At 50.4% G+C, this 18,992-nt stretch overlaps 7 protein-coding genes across 7 annotated transcripts; 5 read left to right on the top strand and 2 right to left on the bottom strand.

The window, feature by feature from the left end:
- Positions 1 to 845: 845 nt before the first annotated feature.
- Positions 846 to 2,718, top strand: A1O9_11898 (uncharacterized protein; the record flags this gene model as incomplete). Its single annotated transcript, XM_013399045.1, has 5 exons — positions 846 to 1,007; positions 1,071 to 1,217; positions 1,282 to 1,550; positions 1,602 to 1,713; positions 1,759 to 2,718. The coding sequence occupies 5 exons, from the start codon at positions 846 to 848 to the stop codon at positions 2,716 to 2,718; spliced, it is 1,650 nt and encodes a 549-aa protein (XP_013254499.1).
- A 1,219-nt stretch (positions 2,719 to 3,937) lies between these two features.
- A1O9_11897 (estradiol 17beta-dehydrogenase) lies at positions 3,938 to 4,855 on the top strand (the record flags this gene model as incomplete). The annotated part of the gene is made up of 1 exon (XM_013399044.1): positions 3,938 to 4,855. One exon carries the CDS (start codon positions 3,938 to 3,940, stop codon positions 4,853 to 4,855), a length of 918 nt encoding a protein of 305 aa, XP_013254498.1.
- A 904-nt stretch (positions 4,856 to 5,759) lies between these two features.
- Positions 5,760 to 6,186, top strand: A1O9_11896 (30S ribosomal protein S13p/S18e; the record flags this gene model as incomplete). The annotated part of the gene is made up of 2 exons (XM_013399043.1): positions 5,760 to 5,807; positions 5,881 to 6,186. Coding segments are annotated over 2 exons (354 nt in total), but the record flags the coding sequence as incomplete, so codon positions are not given.
- Positions 6,187 to 6,578: 392 nt separating this feature from the next.
- On the bottom strand, positions 6,579 to 10,580 carry A1O9_11895 (uncharacterized protein; the record flags this gene model as incomplete). The annotated part of the gene is made up of 1 exon (XM_013399042.1): positions 6,579 to 10,580. The coding sequence occupies one exon, from the start codon at positions 10,578 to 10,580 to the stop codon at positions 6,579 to 6,581; it is 4,002 nt and encodes a 1,333-aa protein (XP_013254496.1).
- A 1,063-nt stretch (positions 10,581 to 11,643) lies between these two features.
- On the top strand, positions 11,644 to 13,932 carry A1O9_11894 (uncharacterized protein; the record flags this gene model as incomplete). The annotated part of the gene is made up of 1 exon (XM_013399041.1): positions 11,644 to 13,932. The coding sequence occupies one exon, from the start codon at positions 11,644 to 11,646 to the stop codon at positions 13,930 to 13,932; it is 2,289 nt and encodes a 762-aa protein (XP_013254495.1).
- Positions 13,933 to 14,849: 917 nt separating this feature from the next.
- A1O9_11893 (methionyl-tRNA synthetase) lies at positions 14,850 to 16,755 on the bottom strand (the record flags this gene model as incomplete). Its single annotated transcript, XM_013399040.1, has 3 exons — positions 14,850 to 15,152; positions 15,205 to 16,514; positions 16,569 to 16,755. The coding sequence occupies 3 exons, from the start codon at positions 16,753 to 16,755 to the stop codon at positions 14,850 to 14,852; spliced, it is 1,800 nt and encodes a 599-aa protein (XP_013254494.1).
- Positions 16,756 to 17,828: 1,073 nt separating this feature from the next.
- A1O9_11892 (uncharacterized protein) lies at positions 17,829 to 18,617 on the top strand (the record flags this gene model as incomplete). The annotated part of the gene is made up of 1 exon (XM_013399039.1): positions 17,829 to 18,617. A coding segment is annotated over one exon (789 nt), but the record flags the coding sequence as incomplete, so codon positions are not given.
- Between the last annotated feature and the right edge of the window lie 375 nt (positions 18,618 to 18,992).

The raw sequence follows: 18,992 nt of genomic DNA, 5'->3' as shown, positions 1-18,992 counted from the left end.
AAGAAATGGGACAAAGCCGAAGATTGGTGAAGCTAAGAGTGTGGCTGAATCTCAGCCTGTTAGTGTTTTGGGACTTTACGAACAACCCTCAGCCAGAACAAGAGTTTGGAGGTTGATAAATAGCGGCACGCATTTTTCACCAAAGAGGATACATATCAGCGGTGGGTGCACGTCATGACCAGGCACGGGTCCGTTGTAGATGCTCAGATGCTGGTTCAGATTTCCTGCAGCTTCAAGAACAAGGAGATTCATTTGTTGGTGAGGAGACACTGGTTACATGCACGTCGCTTCAGCCTTGCTGTTCCTAAAGCCGGCTTCAACCCCAGATGCCAAGAGGTTGCCAAGAGAAGATATAAGGCTGGTGCCGGCGTTAAACCCCTTAAGTCCCCTGCCTACCTGCCGTATCCAAGGTATGATCTCTGGACGATCGTTTCTTCCCATTTTCCCCAGCTGGACCTCCCCATAAATCCCCCCGATTCATTTAGCCCGGCTATGATCACAGCAAATCACAACCCGTGTTGTTGAAATCTGTCGTGAGCCCCAGAATACGGACCGGTTTGTGCGCTGACTCCCCGTGGGAACCATGGGCCAGCTGGCTGCTCAGATCGCATCAGCCGGTCCAGCCCCGACGGTAGCCTTGATCGCTGACATGGCTGGGCCGCGTAATAATGTTGAGCCCGAAGCACTCTTACCAAGAGTTACGGGGGGGGTCATGCACCGTATATAAACAGTCGACAATGTGGAACAATAATATTTGCGACTGATTTTCCTCCCAATTGCCCCATTCGAATCTCAAACGAATATCTTTAAGTTGGCTCGACGAGACTGCACTCAGATTCACTGCCATGTTTGCTAGCGCAGCAGAAGAGGCCCAAAGCCGGCTCCATGTTGAGATCATTCCCGGAACCGAGATTCTCACGGATCTTGAAGACACACATTTCATTCGTGGTGGCCGACAAGGTGTTGTGCTTGTGCCACAGCCAACCTCAGACCCGCATGATCCTCTGGTAAGATGCGGCAGTGTGTTCACAGCAAGCAGTGTGATGGCTGATTTTGTGATACAATCTTAGAATTGGAGTCCTTTCTGGAAGTATGTCACGCTGCTCAACTGTTCACTATATATGTTCCTCGGTAACTTTACCGCCTTGTCTATCGCTCCGTTGACACCCATCTACCTGGAATACTTTGACACGACCCTGGCAAGAGTCGGGCTTCTGGTAAGTGGAAGAACGCAACAACCAATGCGGCGGGTGTCTGCAGAGGCTGACAGGTGTGAGATAGACTGGCGTTTGCGTCTTGACGCTTGGATATGCCAACTTCATCCTGATCCCATTGGTTCGACTTTTTGGGCGTCGACCAGTGGCACTTGCTTGTAGTGCTCTTTTTCTCGGCTCAAATGTGTGGCAAGCTCTCGCGACATCATACTCCTCCTTAATGGGAGGTCGTGCCCTTATCGGTATTGCCGCCGCAACGAGCGAAAGCCTGATGCCTGTCGTCATTGCAGACCTTTTGTTTCTTCACGAGCGGGGCACTTGGATGGGAATCTACTTGTGAGTTATCTGGACGGTGTGCCGTTTTGTTCATACTAAAGTTTCCCTCAGTTGGTCCTTTTTCATGGGCGCCTGGGCAGGTCCCATTGTCTCGGGGAATATTGCCGCAAATCCGAACCTGGGCTGGAGGTGGTTCTTCTGGGTATCAGCTATAGCCCAAGGAGTAAGCATATATCTTGCCTTTGGAACAATGCTAATGCTCGCTCAGGTGTTACTGATTTCCATGTACTTCTTCTTTCCTGAAACCAAGTACACAAGAGAGCCTTCAATTGCCCACTATCAGCACCACGATGCAGATATTACAAGCCAAGGAGAGACAAGGACTGATGAAAAGGAAAGTTCCGTCGGGACAGAAGAACACGTCGGGCCAACAGAGTTGTCCCCTGCGATGGCACATGTCTTTGGCCAGGGATGGCCAAATCATACTCAAAGACTGGCATTCAACCTTCGCCCTGACAGAGCCGAGTTGAAATTCCTTCCTCGTGATCTCATTACCCCGATTCAACTGGCTACATATCCAATTGTTATCTTCGGCTCATGCTGTCTTGGTTTCGGCGCCAACTGTCTTCTAGTCCTAAACCTTCTCGAGTCACCTGGCTTTTCAGCTGAACCCTACTTCTTTAGTCCATCAGCAGTCGGATTTGTCAACTTTGCATTGATGGGAGGTGGTATCTTCGGTCTCCTAACTGCAGGTCCCTTCTCGGATTGGGTTTCAATGAAACTTACCATTCGGAACAACGGTATCCGTGAGCCGGAGATGAGACTCCCCGCTTTGATCCCATTCTGCATCGTCGGCTTCGTCGGGCTCTTGGTGGCAGGTCTAGGCTGGCAAAATAAGTGGCAATGGCCTGTGATTGTCGTGGTTGGTTTCGGGTTGAGCGGTGTGCTAGTCATGGCAATTCCCACAATCGGACTAACCTATGCGATTGACAGCTACAAGCCAGTAGCAGGGCAGATCGCAGTCGTGGGAACAGTGGTCAAAAATACATTTGGCTTTGGTATGACATATTTCATCAATGACATGGCAGAGCAGCATGGCTATTTGGTGCCAGTAATGCTGTTGGCTGCGCTTGGTGTGGGCATTCCAATATTGGGCGGGGTTCTGCTTTGGTTTTTCGGCAAATCTTGCAGGCGCAGCACCAGGGACTCAAAAGTACACCAATTTTAATCCGAGTGCCGAATGCGCTGCGGTAGATAGGGTTATCAGCAAGGTGTGAGTAGAATCAGATAATCCCGTCTTATGCCTCATCTCTCGAGCATGTACGTGTACCGAGCCCTGACCACCGCCAACCCTCAGCCTCGTTACATGCAGGAATTTCACCTATATATTCGTTGATTTCAGATTTTAAGATTTAGAAGTTTCACCTCCAATCTGGTGGACTTTGTTCTTAGATACATTTAGTCTCAGCGAATTGCCCTTACTTGCTCACACTAGACATTATCTACCTGCAATTACCTTTAGAGGCATATCTATCATTCTATGCTTTGCTACCCTACAGCAGGACGCGGATTTTTTTTTGTTTGAAGCTGCCTACTATTCGGGTCGCTTGAGGAACACTTTATGTGAGTTCATGTCGCAATTTCTTCATTGGTAGCAGTTTGAAATGATCCGCAGTGCAGATGTTTATCATGACGGCTTTTGGCTCCCCACCGGGGCGAGAAGATTGAGGATATACAATGTTTAGGATATAAGATATTTAGAATATAGGATGTTTAGGGTGCACGATGTTTAGAAAATGGCGATCTTTGACTTGGTTTTTCTGTCCTGGCACGGAATCTCATAATCTCCGTTGTGTGGTACGACAAACGACACATAGTAGAGACATCCACGTATATTCTATCTGTGCGATTATCATCGCCAAGCCAAGCATGAATTAACACAGCTGTATACCTTGCTGTTCCGGCTATTGACCGCAAAAGTCCCAGCTATGGGACTTCGCCGGCAACTTCCCCTATTCCCTCCGCAGCCTTGTCGGGATATCCGCATGTGGTGCCGATATTTCCACTAACTCCGAGTCTGCACGAGAAACTTCCCTTCACGGAGTTCTGGACAACAGCTTCGAGTTGATGGACACGTCCGAGCCTTGAAGACATATCGTACTCATGCTTCTTGCTTCATGACAGAGGTACTAGCGTTGAAATTGGAAGCCAAAGACTAGATAACGCCGAGCCATTGTTACAGTTACTTTGGCCGACTCGCCAAAGCATGCATGCATGCCTTGTGGATACTTCCTACAGGTTCGACATAACATATATCTTACTATTGTGCTCTACTGGCTCGACTCTACTAGCTATAGGAACCCTTGACAAAGTTTTCAAGTCCTTATCATCATCATAATTGATTACATGCGTTCATCTACTGCGCAAGACATTCCAAACTTCAAATGATGAGCACGTCTTCACCCCAGGTCATTCTCATCACTGGAGCGTCCACGGGATTCGGCGCTCTTGCAGCCCGCCTACTAGCAGAATGTGGCCACATTGTCTACGCAGGCGTAAGAGCGCACGAGATCACCGAGATAGCAGCTGCCAGAGACTTCGCGACTCAGCACAAAATCGCACTTAGGACGGTCTTGCTCGACATCACAGATGAACAAATAGTCAACTCCGCAGTCAATCAAGTCCTGCGAGATCTCGAAGCGGAAAAGAAACCCAAGACGATCGACATCGTCATCCACAACGCAGGGCACGGCTCCATTGGCCCTGCAGAGGCGTGGAGACCAGAGGAAATGATGAAGTACTTCGACATAAACGTGCTTGGTGCTCAGCGTCTCAACCGTGCGGTGCTGCCGCACATGCGCAAAGCTGGGAAGGGGTTGTTGATTTGGACCTCGAGTTCAAGCACCAGAGGTGGCACTCCACCTTTCCTGGGGCCGTACTTTGCATCCAAAGCGGCGATGGATTCTCTCGCTGTCACGTATGCAGGCGAATTAACGAAATGGGGCATCGAGACGTCAATCATCGTTCCTGGTGCGTTCCCGAGAGGGACCAAACATTTTGAGAATCTGGGAAAGCCAAGAGACGAGACTGGAATTGAGAAGCAATATATGGATGGGCCTTACAACGGGGTTCCTGAGCGGGTTGTAGCGGGACTAATGGCGATTACCCCCGAGGATGCAGACCCGGCAGATGTGGCGAGAGCAATGGTGAGAGTGGTGAACTTACCACACGGCAAGCGACCTTTCAGGGTACATGTTGATCCGATTGACGATGGTGCTGAAGTGGTCAACGGAGTGGCGGATCGAATCAGAGGAGAGTTCTTGAGGCGTATCGGGCTTGACGATACCCTGAGACCTAAAATCTGACGTCTTTGCCAGTACAGTATTACGGAGGGGAGAAGAGACCTTCTAGTGGCTAATCGAGATTCAAAACATGCGAGGAAATAGCTAGTAGAAGTGAGGAAGTGTAAACACACGACTTCGCACCTAATGCCTGAGCATGGGCGGGACGCACGACAGCCACTAAGGATTACTTGGTCCAGTAACTGGGACAGGTTCCGTGAGTGACCTTGCGATAATAAATTGTATAGTTCTCATGGCCTGTACTTGTCCGCGAAAGGGCCACATGTGAAGCTGAATAGTTCTGAGATCACGCAAGTTAGGTATGTGTGCGACATTGGGATACGAGATCACGGATACGATGACGATGAACAGGGAGAACGGATATGACGCGGCAGTTACAACACCAAACCAGCGCTGGATCTCTGCATTCAGCTTTCCACCAAGTGAACGGATTGGTTAAGCTGTGTAGACTGCTTACCTGAAGTCAGTTTGAGGTGCAGCGACGGGGAGGAAAGAAAGGCAAGGCATAATTCGGACTTCACTCAGTCCACACGAAGTTGGAGACGTTGTCGCAAAATATTACGAAGATATGGGAATTGTCTCAAAGAGTTAAAAAGGTAGTACCCTCTCGATCAACGAGAAGCGCTGAGGAAATAACGAGAAAGAATATGGTCTACGGGTGTACAGCTCCGAAACACCCTCCACGTGATTTGGACCCGCGTGGTTTTTCCGTTCCGAGTTCTTGCTCGCCAGGAATTCGAGATCTGAACTTCCGCAACGACGTACTCCTACTCCCGCAGGTCATGAACTCAAGTCACTAACACCAACCCTGTATCTCAATCCATAGCTGCGTAGGCGGAGGGGGAAGGCAAGATGGTGAGCGCCATCCGTGACCTGCAAAGACATATCAGTATCGCTCACAACACACCAGGTCTTCATATTCGGCGTCAACTTCCCGGAACATCGATTTCTCTACGTCCGTCCTTCCTCTGTCCCTCCCTTACCCTTCACTTTCGTCTCCCATACTAACCTATCACTTCTCATAATAGCGTTCCCTTGAATCCTTCTTTGGCATCGGGGTCGACACGCGACGGCGGATAATGGCGAAGATGCATTTACACGAGACGATCAAAGTGGGCGAGCTCACGCAACCGCAGACGATCGAGCTGTCCTCGCAACTAGACGGCCTCAAGATCGAAAACTTGCTGCGAAGGCAAATCCAACAGGATATAACACGCCTGAGAGACACGGGAACCTACCGCGGTAGACGCCATGCTATGAATTTGCCGGTCAGAGGCCAAAATACTAGGAACCAGATCAAGACGGCGGTTAAGATGAACAGGGCGGAGAGGTATTCTTGATCGAATTGTTGACTCTGTAATAAGGGAAAAGACGAAGCTGGATCCCGGTAGGACCATTTAATGAGCGACAGAGATTTGCGCTTCGGGAATCGGCACTCGAGATCACTGCCGTTGTATGAATACATTGAAGTTGCATGCTGTGGTTTTGAATATGGCAGAATTATAACATCAACATGAGAACGGAAAACGACTGAACCTGACAATTAGCGCAAGCTAGCTGGACGGATGTCGCTGGCGACCAACATAGGAATCCACGTTTCGAGAGTATGCCAAGAAAGGATCGTCGATCAGGATTCTAAGTACAGACGCAAGGCAAACCTATCTTCGCTTTCATTCCCTGGCTATATGCTAATAGGGTTATATTTACAAAACTCGCCAAATTTCGCTCACAAATTCGTCGTAACTGTCATGCTATTGCTATGCACAAGCAACGTAGGGGGTAACCCACCCACCAAGACTTCCAAATCGCTCACGTATCCCAAGCTCTCGGTTTCGCTGCGATACGTCCCTTCGCTCGGCGCCGGTAACGTTGTAAAAATGACTGCGGTATCATCGCTATTCTGTGAGATCAGCTCATTGAGGATCAGGTGTTGCGCCCGAGACGGTAGGTCGTTAAAGGATATTTGGACGGACCCGGCGGATGGAAAGCCAGATGCCGGCTTCTGGTTGGAGGAGATGCCATTGCTTTCGTCCAGTTTTCGCTGGTAGATTGATCGGCCAAGGTCAGCGAAGGTCTCTTCTGGCCTCTGGCGTCGCGGGTGTGGGTCGTCGGCGAACATAATTGATGGCCCAGCACCTTCTTCCTCTGCCACTTCTGCGCGGGGAACTGGTGAAGATGTGAAGTTTGGCGATGTCGCCCGAGACCTTTGCGAACCCGTGACATTCAGACTGTTGCCCGGCGAGGTAGTTGTTCGAGACTGAGAGTTACAATCATCCACACCTAGTGTTCGGCCTCTAGGGTCCTTCTGACTAGCTTGATTCAAAATGTCCTGGTCAAATTGAATCATGTGGTCCGGCGACCCTGAAAGATTCGCTCGGCTGTTGGCCAACGAAGTAATGCGCTGCTTGTGCTTTTGCAGTGACTTTTTAGAACTGGCCCTGCTGCTCTTCTTCGATGAGGATTTCGATTTCGACTTGGCTGGGGACTTGAACCCGGCCGGAGGTGATACTTCTAGACCCCCGTCTTCATCCGATGAGCTGACATCGGAGTGCTGCTCCTCATCTTCTTCATCGGACTCAGAATCACCGCCTTCTGAGTCGCTGGGATGCGAAGCATGTCGACTCAACATGTCATCATCAAGTCGTGACGTGCGCATCGTGAGGCTCACACCCAGGCTGGATAGATTTCCGAACGAAGGCCGTTTATTCGGACGGGTGAGGATCTTGCGTAAGCCTTCAAATTGGATCATTGGGCTGTCCCGTTTGTTCGGGAAGGAGCTTGGCCACGTGAAATCTTCCGTAATGGACAACGCCTCAGCACCGCCGATGTCTCCTGATCTACTGACCTTGCCCCTTACTGCTTGGAGTTCTCGCCACCACAATTCGTCCTCCAGTACTTTATTGCACTGGTCCAATGATTCCTCATCAACATCCTGGCCATTAACAATGAGACTGTAAGATTTCATGTCCCCACAAGCCAACCAGAAGACAAGGACTTCAGCCTCGATCCGAAGGTTCTCTAAAAGTGAGACAACTCGAGACCTTTCTTCCTCCACATCAGACTCGTACTCGACAAAGACTGCCACCCGTACTCGATATGTTTTCTTCCAAGACGATACAGTATTGAGAATACAGCCAAGTTGCAAGATAAGAGTGTAGGTGTCGAAGTTTGTGGTTTGCACATGGCGCGGGGCACCTTCAGTTTCCGATGCCAATTCAGCCGACATTTGTATCGGCCAGAGATCGATGTATTTCTTAGTGTTTCCCTGCTCGGCATTAGGCAGCTCCAAGTCACTAAATCCAACAGCGATAGCAACATTGGTCTGCAACTTCAACATCATATCTTCCAAGACCATGACATAGCTCTGGACATCAGTGCGCTTCTCCACGTAACAGATGTCTGTAGGTAGCTCACCCCTCACCTGACTTCTGCTTGTGCGTCGACGCTTGAGAGATGCATGCTTGCGTTCTGGTGGAGGGCTCGGAACGTCAACCAAAGGCTGCTCCGAGCGAAACTGCTGTATGTTGTAAAACCCAAATATCACGATATTTGGACGCATACTTCCGAGACCAGCTGATAGAAATATGTTTCTAGCGCCCCATTCTATCGAAGGTGAAATGGCGACATTAACAAAGGCTTTGATCTTGGAGAAGTCGATATATTTGTTCCAGGCCGCTTGCTGGCGTCGGGCTTCTGGCACTGAAGCCCCGAAGTTTTGTGTAACGATGACGTGGCCAATGATAAACAGGGAACCTTTCTTCAAGGAATTGCAAAACTGGATGAGTTTGTAACCTCGTCTAGGATCATTGACGAATAGCAATATCTGAGGTCGCCAGAACTTGACATGTTCGGATTTGAGACGTAAGAGATACTTCCTGACTTGGTGGTAGATCAGGACCTCGGATATTGAGCCCCAAGGTTTTGGTTGTGTCGTGTAATGAATGACGAGGATCAAAACAAGTAGAATACATACGGAGCCTGATGCAGAGAAGCCATCTACAAAGAACATACTTCCCGCACTCAGTAGTGCTCCTGTAGCAGCTGTCCACCAATTGAAATAGTGGAACGAAGGCCGGAAGTTAGGAGCTGATCCAATCTTGAGAAGAAATGTTGCTACATTCAAGGCGAAAAAAGTCATCAGATAGGTCATTGTGATCAGCGATGCGATGCGGTTGAGGTCCAGAAGTAGGGTCGCCTGTGCGACCGCAAAGGTAAAGAATATTGCGTAAACGGGATCGTCGGTTGACCTTGTACCCTGCCCAAAGATAGCAAGACCAGGCATGACATGGTCACGGGCAATGGCTTGGAGCTGCTTCGCCGGGCCGATAATTCCCATCAATACTGAAAAAAAGGTTGTGGATATTTCGCCCGCAAGTATCAAGATTCCAGAGAGGTTGGTATCTTGCACGACATTGACGTTTCTATAAAAGGATTCACGGGTGATGCTTGCGCCCATGGCAAGAATGACAAGGCCATAGGACACGAACGTCAAGCCGAGGCCACCAAGAGTTCCCCGAGGGATAGATGTGCTGGGATTTCTGAGATCTCCAGACATGCTTGCGCCAGCTAGAATGCCGCCAGTTGCTGGGAAAAGGATGCCGAAGAGATCTTGGAAATTTTCCCTGGATGACAACTGGCTACCAGCGGCACCTTTTGTGAATCGTGGCAGTAAATTCGACTTCAAAGTTTGGACACTGAGACCGGTGAACTGGGTGAACTGTTTTGTTGTTTCAAAGGGCTGCCTTACTGCAGCGGAGAAAGGGATGCTAAAGGTGGCAATAAGAAGAATAAGGAGAAGGGCGTTGCTGGCACGAGCGAAGATGGCACTACCAGCAAGGCAGATGGCAACACAAATAAGAAGGACGAGTGTGCTCCAGAGGTACTGCCACCATACGCCTTCGGGTAGTTTATTCGACCAGTTGCCAGATTCCGAACCGAAATTGTAGTTCAAGCAATCAATCAGGCCGACAGCATTCATGCCGGTGTTGAAGACGAAACCGAGATATGAAACAATGCCAATCGCACCCCCGAATTCTGGGCCGAGAGACCTGGAAATGAGATAATAAGCACCTCCACCACGTACAGTGCCATTTGACGCAACGGCAGATATTGACAAAGTGGTGACAAGGTTGATTAGGTATGCAGCACATAGCATAGCCAGCATGCACAACACGCCGCTTTGACCAAGAATGAAGCCGAATCGAATAAACATGAGGATGCTCAGGACATTCAAGCTTGTCGGTACAAATACTCCAGAAAATGTGTTCAATTTCTCCGTTCCACCAACCGGTCGCAACGAGCTCACCCTTGGTAGGGAGGACTTCTCGGGCTTAGTGGTGGGCTCTTGGAGAGCATCGATCAGGCCATGTCCAGGCGGTTGGCCAACCGCTAGATCGCCCTCGTCATGCTGTAGAGCCTCGCGCACATCTCTAGAGCCATCAAAAGCCCCATAGACTCCTGTAACTGAGGTTCGTGGTTCAGGGCGAGTAGTATCGGATCGGTCAGATGTTGCCGACGTGGAAGTTACGGGCCGGGAGGCGGAATGAAGCGATTCTCCGTGAGCAGATGATGGTTGGGCATCCCTGTCTTGCGAAGTAGTAGGAAAAGAAGACCTCCTAAGTAATTGAGCAGCCTCGTCGGTGGCAGTGCGCGTTAAAAACGTGGGTCGACTGCGAGTAAGAGTACCTCGTCCCAGGTTTGGCCAGACCTTGCCCTCTTTCCCGGCCATTTCTACCGGTTATACGAGATGTGTGACCGGTTCTCACCCATTCTCCAGTTTCCAAGAGCGCAGAACTAGTGTCTCGCAGCCCGGCGGGAGGATGCACCGGTTTCTAGGTGGACTGTCCTGAGCACTGGACGTTGATATTCCACGGTAACTCGGTTTGTGGCGGTGCAGAAATGAAGTAACTTGTTGGTGTAGGGCTGAGAGTTCTGTCAGCTGGAGAGGGTGGATTCGTGACTACTCGGACTAATAAAACACTGCTGTGGCGTCGATGAAACTATTATGTACAAGAAAAGAGAAAGAATTTTCGCTACGCGCAAACGAGTTGGATGTGGTGATGTCAAGAACCGGGCACTGGGAACCGTGAGGTTAAGCTTTACTATACAAGCACAATTTCTTGGCGGCGACGGAGATTGCCGAAAGGCATCCTAGGCGCTGATTGCCCACATCATAGGCACTCTTACGCACTCCTAGACACCGTTGATTGCATGTGAAGGAATAGAGAGACTGTGCCGTGATGGATTGGTAGGGCGTCGCACTGTCGAGTGGTATGGCAGTGTCTCTGGAAAGAGAGAGTGTGTACTCGTACAGTAAGACTCACCTGAATCTACGAGTAACTAATTTATCAGCCTTGGCGCCAAGACCCAACGGCCCCAGCACCGAAGGAAGCTCTGAGCGAGGAGCCCACTAACTTCCAGATGTGGCACTAATGTCCCCTGCTAACTTAACGCGTTAAGTCCATGCACTAACTCAGGCACCCGATCAAATCCCGTGACCTGTGTCTCACATGGCCAAATGAAATGCGTCGATTTCAATCCATCCTGCGCCTTTCGCCTCGGTTTGCTCACTTCAAATATTGGGCCGGCTCCATTAAGAAAAGCGTCCAAATCCCCTTCACTTCGCACATACCAACTAGGTCAACGGGTTACCTACGAGGACGCAAAACCTTATCACATGGCTCGTGGTCGACATCGTTCTTCGTTGTCTGCTCCTGTCTGTTATAATCAACGCACTTTGCTGCCCACAGCTCACTCTCTAACTCTCATGATCTCTAGCTGAGCCTTGCAACATGGCGTCTCCTTCCTCTGACCCCGTTGATATCCGGCGGAGAAGTCCTGCCCCAATTGCTGCTGCTGGATCTCCTCTCCCTGGTTCGCATTCGAGACATGTTTCTATTAATCGACTGTCTTCGCCTGTCCCGTCGTCTCGCGGCAACCTCAACACCCCCCCCGTTGCACAAGTACCTACTCCCCAGCAGTTAGCTGTTGATAGTCACAACACCTCGGCACTCCCTAAGATTGAACATGGTACCTCTCTTCCTGGTCCTGGACAGTCTGCCTTGTCCACCGCCCTAGCTGGCAGCTCGAGCCGCACTCCACCAAGTGCTCGTACTCCCGACGGGCCTTCTACACCCAAGCAACCGTTTCTGAATGCTTCCGTAGGCCTCGGGAGCCATGACAGATCAAACAATTATGGCTCATTCGGCGCACGAGATATGGCTAGCAGCCCTGCTCCAACCGAAGACCCTGATATCATCCGGCGACATCTTGTCCAACCCGATCACCCTCCCACTCGCCTCGGTCGATCTCGAGGCTTAGACAGTGACGAAGCAGACCACGATCCGGGCTCCGACGAATTCTCCAGTCTTCGTTTACAAGGGGGAGACATAACGCGAGCTGTATATCGTTGGGCCGAAGAGCAAGATGCCAATGGGCCCGGCAGAGCACAACGGAGTAAAAGTTTCCATGTACAAAGACCGGACCCTGAGAGTGAAGTGTTGGACATTAACAGCATCCGTGTTCCTGGTGGATTTCGCCGCAACTTTCTTCGAAGAGCCGGAGAGTCTCCTGCCCCGGTCGGACGCAGCGCAGATGGACCTTCTCAGACAGGCGTTCACAGGAGCGATGCCTCTAATACGCGCCCGCCACCACTTTTCACCAATAACTTCCTGGAATTCCTAACCCTTTACGGGCATTTCGCTGGTGAAGACTTGGAGGAGGACGATGAGGTTCTTGAACCTGATGAATATTTCTCTTCTGATGCCTACGACGATGAAGGTAGTGACCGAGAGCCCGGAGAGACAAGTACTCTTCTGACACCAGGCACTCCGGGCTTGCGAAAGAGGAAACATAAGGAACGAGCTCCTACTGGCAACAACAGCCGCTTAAACGCCGCTCTCTTACTGCTGAAGTCCTTTGTGGGTACGGGTGTACTATTTCTTCCCCGTGCCTTTCTCAACGGTGGTATGCTTTTCTCCTCGCTGGTTCTGCTAGGCGTTGCAATTTTGAGCTTTCATTGCTTCATATTACTTGTCAATACTCGTCTCAGAGTTGAAGCCTCATTTGGAGAAATCGGTGGCATCCTCTACGGTAGATGGCTCCGCGGCTTGATTTTGTTCTCCATTGTCATCAGTCAAATTGGCTTTGTTGCAGCCTATACGGTGTTCACCTCGGAAAATCTACAGGCTTTCGTCCTAGCCGTCTCCAAGTGCAAGACCTTCATCGACATCAAGTTCATGGTCTTGATGCAGCTGATCGTCTTCCTGCCCTTAAGCTTGGTCCGCGATATCAGTAAACTTGGCTTCACCGCTCTCGTTGCTGATGCATTCATCCTGCTTGGTTTGATATATCTATACTATTACGATACTCACACCATCATCGAGTATGGTGGAATAGCGGACATTACACTATTTAACCCCTCAACATGGACCCTTTTCATCGGCACAGCAATTTTCACCTTCGAGGGTGTGGGCCTCATTATTCCAATCCAAGAAACAATGAAAGAGCCCAAAGCCTTCCCCGGCGTCTTAGCCATGGTCATGGTCATCATTACCGTGCTTTTCACCTCAATCGGCGCCCTCTCCTATGCGGCATTTGGCTCGCAGACCAAGACGGTCATCCTGCTCAACCTCGCGCAGGATAACAAGATGGTCAACGGCGTGCAATTAATCTACTCCCTCGCAATCCTCCTCAGCACACCCTTGCAACTGTTTCCCGCCATCCGCATCATGGAGAACGAGCTCTTCACACGCTCCGGCAAGTACAATCCGTACATCAAATGGAAGAAGAACATCTTCCGCTTCTTTCTGGTAGTTGTCTGTGCCCTCATCGCGTGGGGCGGTGCCGGTGACCTCGACAAGTTCGTGGCGTTGGTGGGGAGTTTTGCGTGCATTCCGCTGGTCTATATCTACCCGCCGATGCTTCATTTGAAAGCGGTGGCGAGGACACCGTGGCAGCGCGGCTTGGACTATACTGTCTGTGCCTTTGGTGTTGTTGCGTGCGTCTACACGACGATCCTGACCATCCAGCAATGGGTGCAAGGCGGTGCGACAAAGCCGCCGGGATATTGTGATTCATGAGTAGAAGGTAATGATATCTGTACGACTTCTATAGCAAGAGGAAGTACTTGTTCCATGTCTTACAAGCTCAGAAACTTTTCCGAAGTTGCCAGATAATAAGCCGCTTTCCAACCAGGTACAAGGGAACGGAATGCTTATTGATACATCCCAATTGTCAAAATCAAAAGTCAAGCCAGATGAGGAAGGTATATTGATCGATACCTGTGCCAAGTAAAATCTCTTTCCCACTTTCCTTCCTTAAATGTCCGACATATGTTGAAAGTAGCGTCGGAAGTCGACAAAAGACTGGGGCAAGCTCGGTACAGATTCAAACCCTCGTCGATACATGGCATGGAGGATCCGGGTTTCCCTTTGGGCTATAATAGGACATTGCCACATCAACTCAGGTTCCTGCCTTCTCAGGGCCATATGCCTCTCGTGTTTGGCGAGAGCGTCCAAGGAGACCTTCTAGCACAAGATTCATCACGTTCTCTGAGCATCTCGGTAGATTTAAACTCTTGGTTTTTTGGTCACTCAGAAGACATCCCTAGAGATGTGGCGATCAGTGTGGCTCGGAGACTGGCAGCCCCTCGCCTGCTTCAAAAGAACGACGTACGGGCTCTTCGTGTAATAACTTGATCACTACCGGTGTTGCGTACTTGGTCCAGATTACCCATGATGCCGTCGAGAGGGCTACCATTACCCGTGGAGGTGACACGGACGTCTGGCTTGTGGTTTACCGCTCGTCCATCAACTCCTGGGCATCGTAGATGGGCCTTCCACGAAGCTATCTTCGGCGGACTGAAGGGCATGGGCGTGGATCTCTCCCCTAGCCTCCGCATTCGGGCATCACTCTTGCGTAGGCATGCGTCATCCTGATACCAAGAGGTGCCATCATCAACGGCATTGAGGCCCAAGTAGGACCGAAGCGTCCGCGGTCAATCTAAAGACAACAGTGCAGGGAATAAAGGTGGCGAACGGTTCTCTGTTTTGTACGCATCAGTCCCGTAGAGAAAATCAGCCCCGACACGTGCATCTGCAAATGTCCTCCAGGATTCGTCGACATTCATCATATCCAGGGCCGCCTTTGCCTTTTCAGGTATGAAAGGCTGCAGAAGGATGGAGATAATTCGAAGGGTCTCAGTGGTGATGTACAGACTGTAGTGGGCTACCAATTTCTCTTCGGCGCTCTCAGAATGGAGCAGGTCCCAAAGCTGCGCCTCGTGGAAGAATTTATTGGTCTAGGAACATAAGTCAGCATGAAAGGCGAATCTGGCCGGCAACTCTACTTACGCGTCTGATCGTTTCCGAGATCGCCTGGACTGCACTGCGAGGGTTGGGAATGTCCATGGACGCTTTTACCTCCTCGGCCAGCTTCTGGATCAGTTCGTATTGTTGTTTGATGTCAGCGAGAACAACTCCGGATCCAAAGACCTTCAAGTTCAGCTGGTCAGGGCTTTGAATGTACTGTTGTAGGTCTTCTTCTTGCGAGGCCCACCTGATTGTTTGGCGCGTGTCGACCTTTTTGCTTTTGAAAACTCTTTGTAGTAAATTTCCGTACTGGTTCTTGAGTATAGTGTTGTAGGTGCGTGCGATGTATGAATTTTCATAACTGGCATCATCGACAATGCCGCCTTCGTGGGCCATGTAGAAGCGAATGGCATCAACACCATAGCGGTCAATAGCAAAAAAGGGGTTGACCCCATTACCGGATGACTTCGACATTTTTTCGGAATTCATGGTCCAATGGGCATGTGTCAGGAAACGTTGGGTGATGGGGAGATCCAAAGCCATCAAGAAAGCCGGCCAATAGATGGTATGGAAGCGGATGATATCCTTCCCGATAACCTGGCAGTTTGGGGGCCAGAGCGAGTCAGGACTGGGATTTTCTTTGAAGGGGTAGCCCGCCATGGTGATGTAATTGAGGAGGGCGTCCAACCAGACATAGATAGTCTGGCTGTCGTCCCCAGGGACTCGGATACCCCAGGTCAATCGAGATGAAGGTCGGGAGATAGATAGATCTTTAAGGCCGTTCTCAATTTCACCGATGATGAAGTTCATCCGCTGTTGTGGTACAATTGTGTTAGGCTTCGATCTATAGTAGTCCAAAAGCTTCCCCTGGAATTGTGACAACCTGAAGTGGTAGTTGGTCTCTGAAGTCCACTCAACCTCCTTTCCAGTTTCTGTTGAAACCGTTGTGGTAATGCCACTGGAGGGATCGAGGACACGGCTGACCTGTGTTTCAGGGTAGAATGTTTCGTCACTGACAGAATACCAGCCCTCATGCTTGGCCTCGTAGATATAACCATTGTGGCTCAATTCGGTCCAGAAATGCTCAACTGTGGTCTTGTGGTCAGCGTCTGTGGTGCGAATGAACCGGTTGTAGTCAATATTGGCAGCTCCACAGAGGTTCTTGAACTGCTGAGCGTGCTGGTCACAGAAGCGTTTAACATCGGTTTGTGCTTTCTGGGCGGCCTTTTGGATTTTCATGCCATGCTCATCCGTCCCAGTCAGTAGGGTGGCTCGCTTATCACCGAGAAGACGGTTCCAACGTTTTAGGATATCGGTCAGGATGAGGGTGTAGAGGTGGCCAGCATGAGGTGCTGGAGGGGTGTCAGCCGACGGTTTTGGAGCTCACGAGACGAGTCCAGGCATACCTGCGTTAACATAGAAGATTGGGGAGGTGACATAGTATGGCTTGTCATTTTGTCTCTGCTGGGGACATGATGTAAATGGACGGTGTCTTGAGGTTCCCGTCGCTCGAGTCAGCTGCGCCGGCCTTGAACGTGCCGATGTTCTGCACTGCAGAAAGAAGCTGCGCGCACGGAGTTCTAAGGCTATCATGGCCAGGAGGTCGCAGAAGCTGTATCAGTGCCCAGGGAGGACTGAGCCTGAGAGATGAGGAAAACGTCACTGTGTAGGTCAAAGGTGAGGTGATGTGCCTGCGGACTGAACTGCTTGAGCTGGTCTGTCTGTCGTCGACTCGTCGCGTGTTTCGCGGTTCTCCGCACTCACAAAAGTTGGGCTTTTCTCCAATTTTCAGCTTCCTGCCAAGACGACCAATTTGGGAAAGTTGGCCGAGCGTCACGACGTCTATTCCTCGACGTCCACACACCGCACTTCCTCTACGCCATGCCGTTTACCCCATCATTCAGCCCTCCGGGTGCTACTGGACACAATCATCAGGATGTTGGCCATCTGTAATGGTCTAGCTTGTGGCTCCTTTCTCTGACAGCTCCTACAAAGACGGAACCACGTGGCTAAACATGGAAAGACTATCGCTGGCACATTCTTGCTGATGCTGAAAGTGTCTTATGTGCAGGGTGCGTGACTCTCGAGATGGCAAAAACGGTAAGGGAGTCACGGCTACTCACCCTGCCGAACATTGCTCCTTCATCTTGGTCCCTGTGCATCGTGAATGGATCAAACCCATTGGAAGGCTCGATAACCCTTCACGATGGCGAGGCAGCCACGGTCCATTCACCTCTTGAAGCATGCATTTGGCTTAGAGGCCGATCTAGAGCTTCCTGCAATTCTGATATTGTTGAGATGTTGTCAGCAACCTTTGTTGTCCCCGTGCGTCTCAGCTTCAACACGTTCGCTCAAGCAGCAGCCTCTCAGAGTCTAAACTACTGGTGTTGTCGATTGAAGCACCACCCTTGTATTTCGAGGGATTGCTGCATTCGTTTAGTCAGCTCACCTTTGTCGGTTATCCCACATACTGCTTCCCAGAGTCCTCTCAACCACGTCCTGTCCGGAGCTAAGTATACTGCGCTCCCCCGAAAATGATCCGTTCGCGGCTTGGTCCTGTCATCTTCCTCTTGGTCTATTTGGTTCTGCAGAATGCACCATGCTGTGCGGCGGTCCAGCCAACATATTACATTCCACCTTGCAGTGATGCAGAACGGTTGATTGACTTACATACCGCTTTCAAGGATGCCCTTCGCGAGGCGAGACTGGTAGCGGCCACATTCAGCCACTGTGAAGACACCTTTTTACGTTACTTCCAGAAAGACCATCAAAACTTTGTCAGAGACCTATTTCGAACAATTGCCAACATCCCCCTCAAAGCGGACATTACTAAAGATACGGTTCAGCAGTACTTGGCCCCTTCAAAGCTGGACCTTAATCCTGACTTTGACAAGCTGTTCATCTCATTTGGAAATAATCCACACCTCACGCAAGCAGAGTTGCTTATCAGCTCTTGCAATGCAGATGCCCCTGGCCATCCCAATCAACCTGATGCTTTTATCTTTAGTCGGCCGAACGGTATCGCCTTGGTATCACTCTGTCCCGAGCTGTTCACATACCCATCTCTTGACACGATTGAGGACCCCCCTCCCGCTCTGAGAGATCCTCCACCAGCCAGTACACCTTTCATCGGCTTCACCTGCGACCGATTGGGTGATCATGATACCGACTGGATGACCAGTCCAGGTGGAGTCCTCTTACACGAACTCATGCACTGGGCTTACCTCTTCCGGAACGTGCCAAATTTTGATCTTTGGATTCCGGACGGGTGGATTGCTGACTACCGTGGTGACAATCCAAAGACTGGATACGGGCCCTTTTACGCTGAGCAGCTCCTGTTCTTTTCCACGAAATGGAACCCGGCCAAGTTCCGACAAAACGAGGTGCTTCAAAATGCCGATAGTTATGCTGTTTATGCCCACTCCAAGTACTGGACTTTCTCCGAAGCCAAGGGGCCAGAAGATTTCCAACGGCGGACCGGATTGCCGATGACCTTTGACTTTTTTGATCGAGACCAGCAACCCCAATCTCTAATTGAGCATAGGGCAAACGGAGATGACTTGTTGGTGGAGGCAGTTGCAGACAATCTTCTGTTGCGCACGTTACCAAGTGGAAGGCGGAGAACTCGAAAGACCAATAGGATGAGAGTTCGAGTAGAGTACAAAGTCTCTACCGGGAACGACTCACTTGCCGAAAATTGAGATTCGGCGTTATCTTGGTGTTTTGGAGGCGAATGAGAGGGTATGATAAGGTTTCACAGCATTTTGGTGGTCGGCCTAATCTTCATGACTCAACGCACTGAAATCATCCTGGACGTCTCAGCCAGTCCT

The sequence above is a fragment of the Exophiala aquamarina genome (genome assembly GCF_000709125.1).
Source record: "Exophiala aquamarina CBS 119918 chromosome Unknown aczIA-supercont1.20, whole genome shotgun sequence".
NCBI lineage: Eukaryota > Fungi > Ascomycota > Eurotiomycetes > Chaetothyriales > Herpotrichiellaceae > Exophiala > Exophiala aquamarina.
This window is presented reverse-complemented; position numbering and strand designations above follow the sequence as displayed.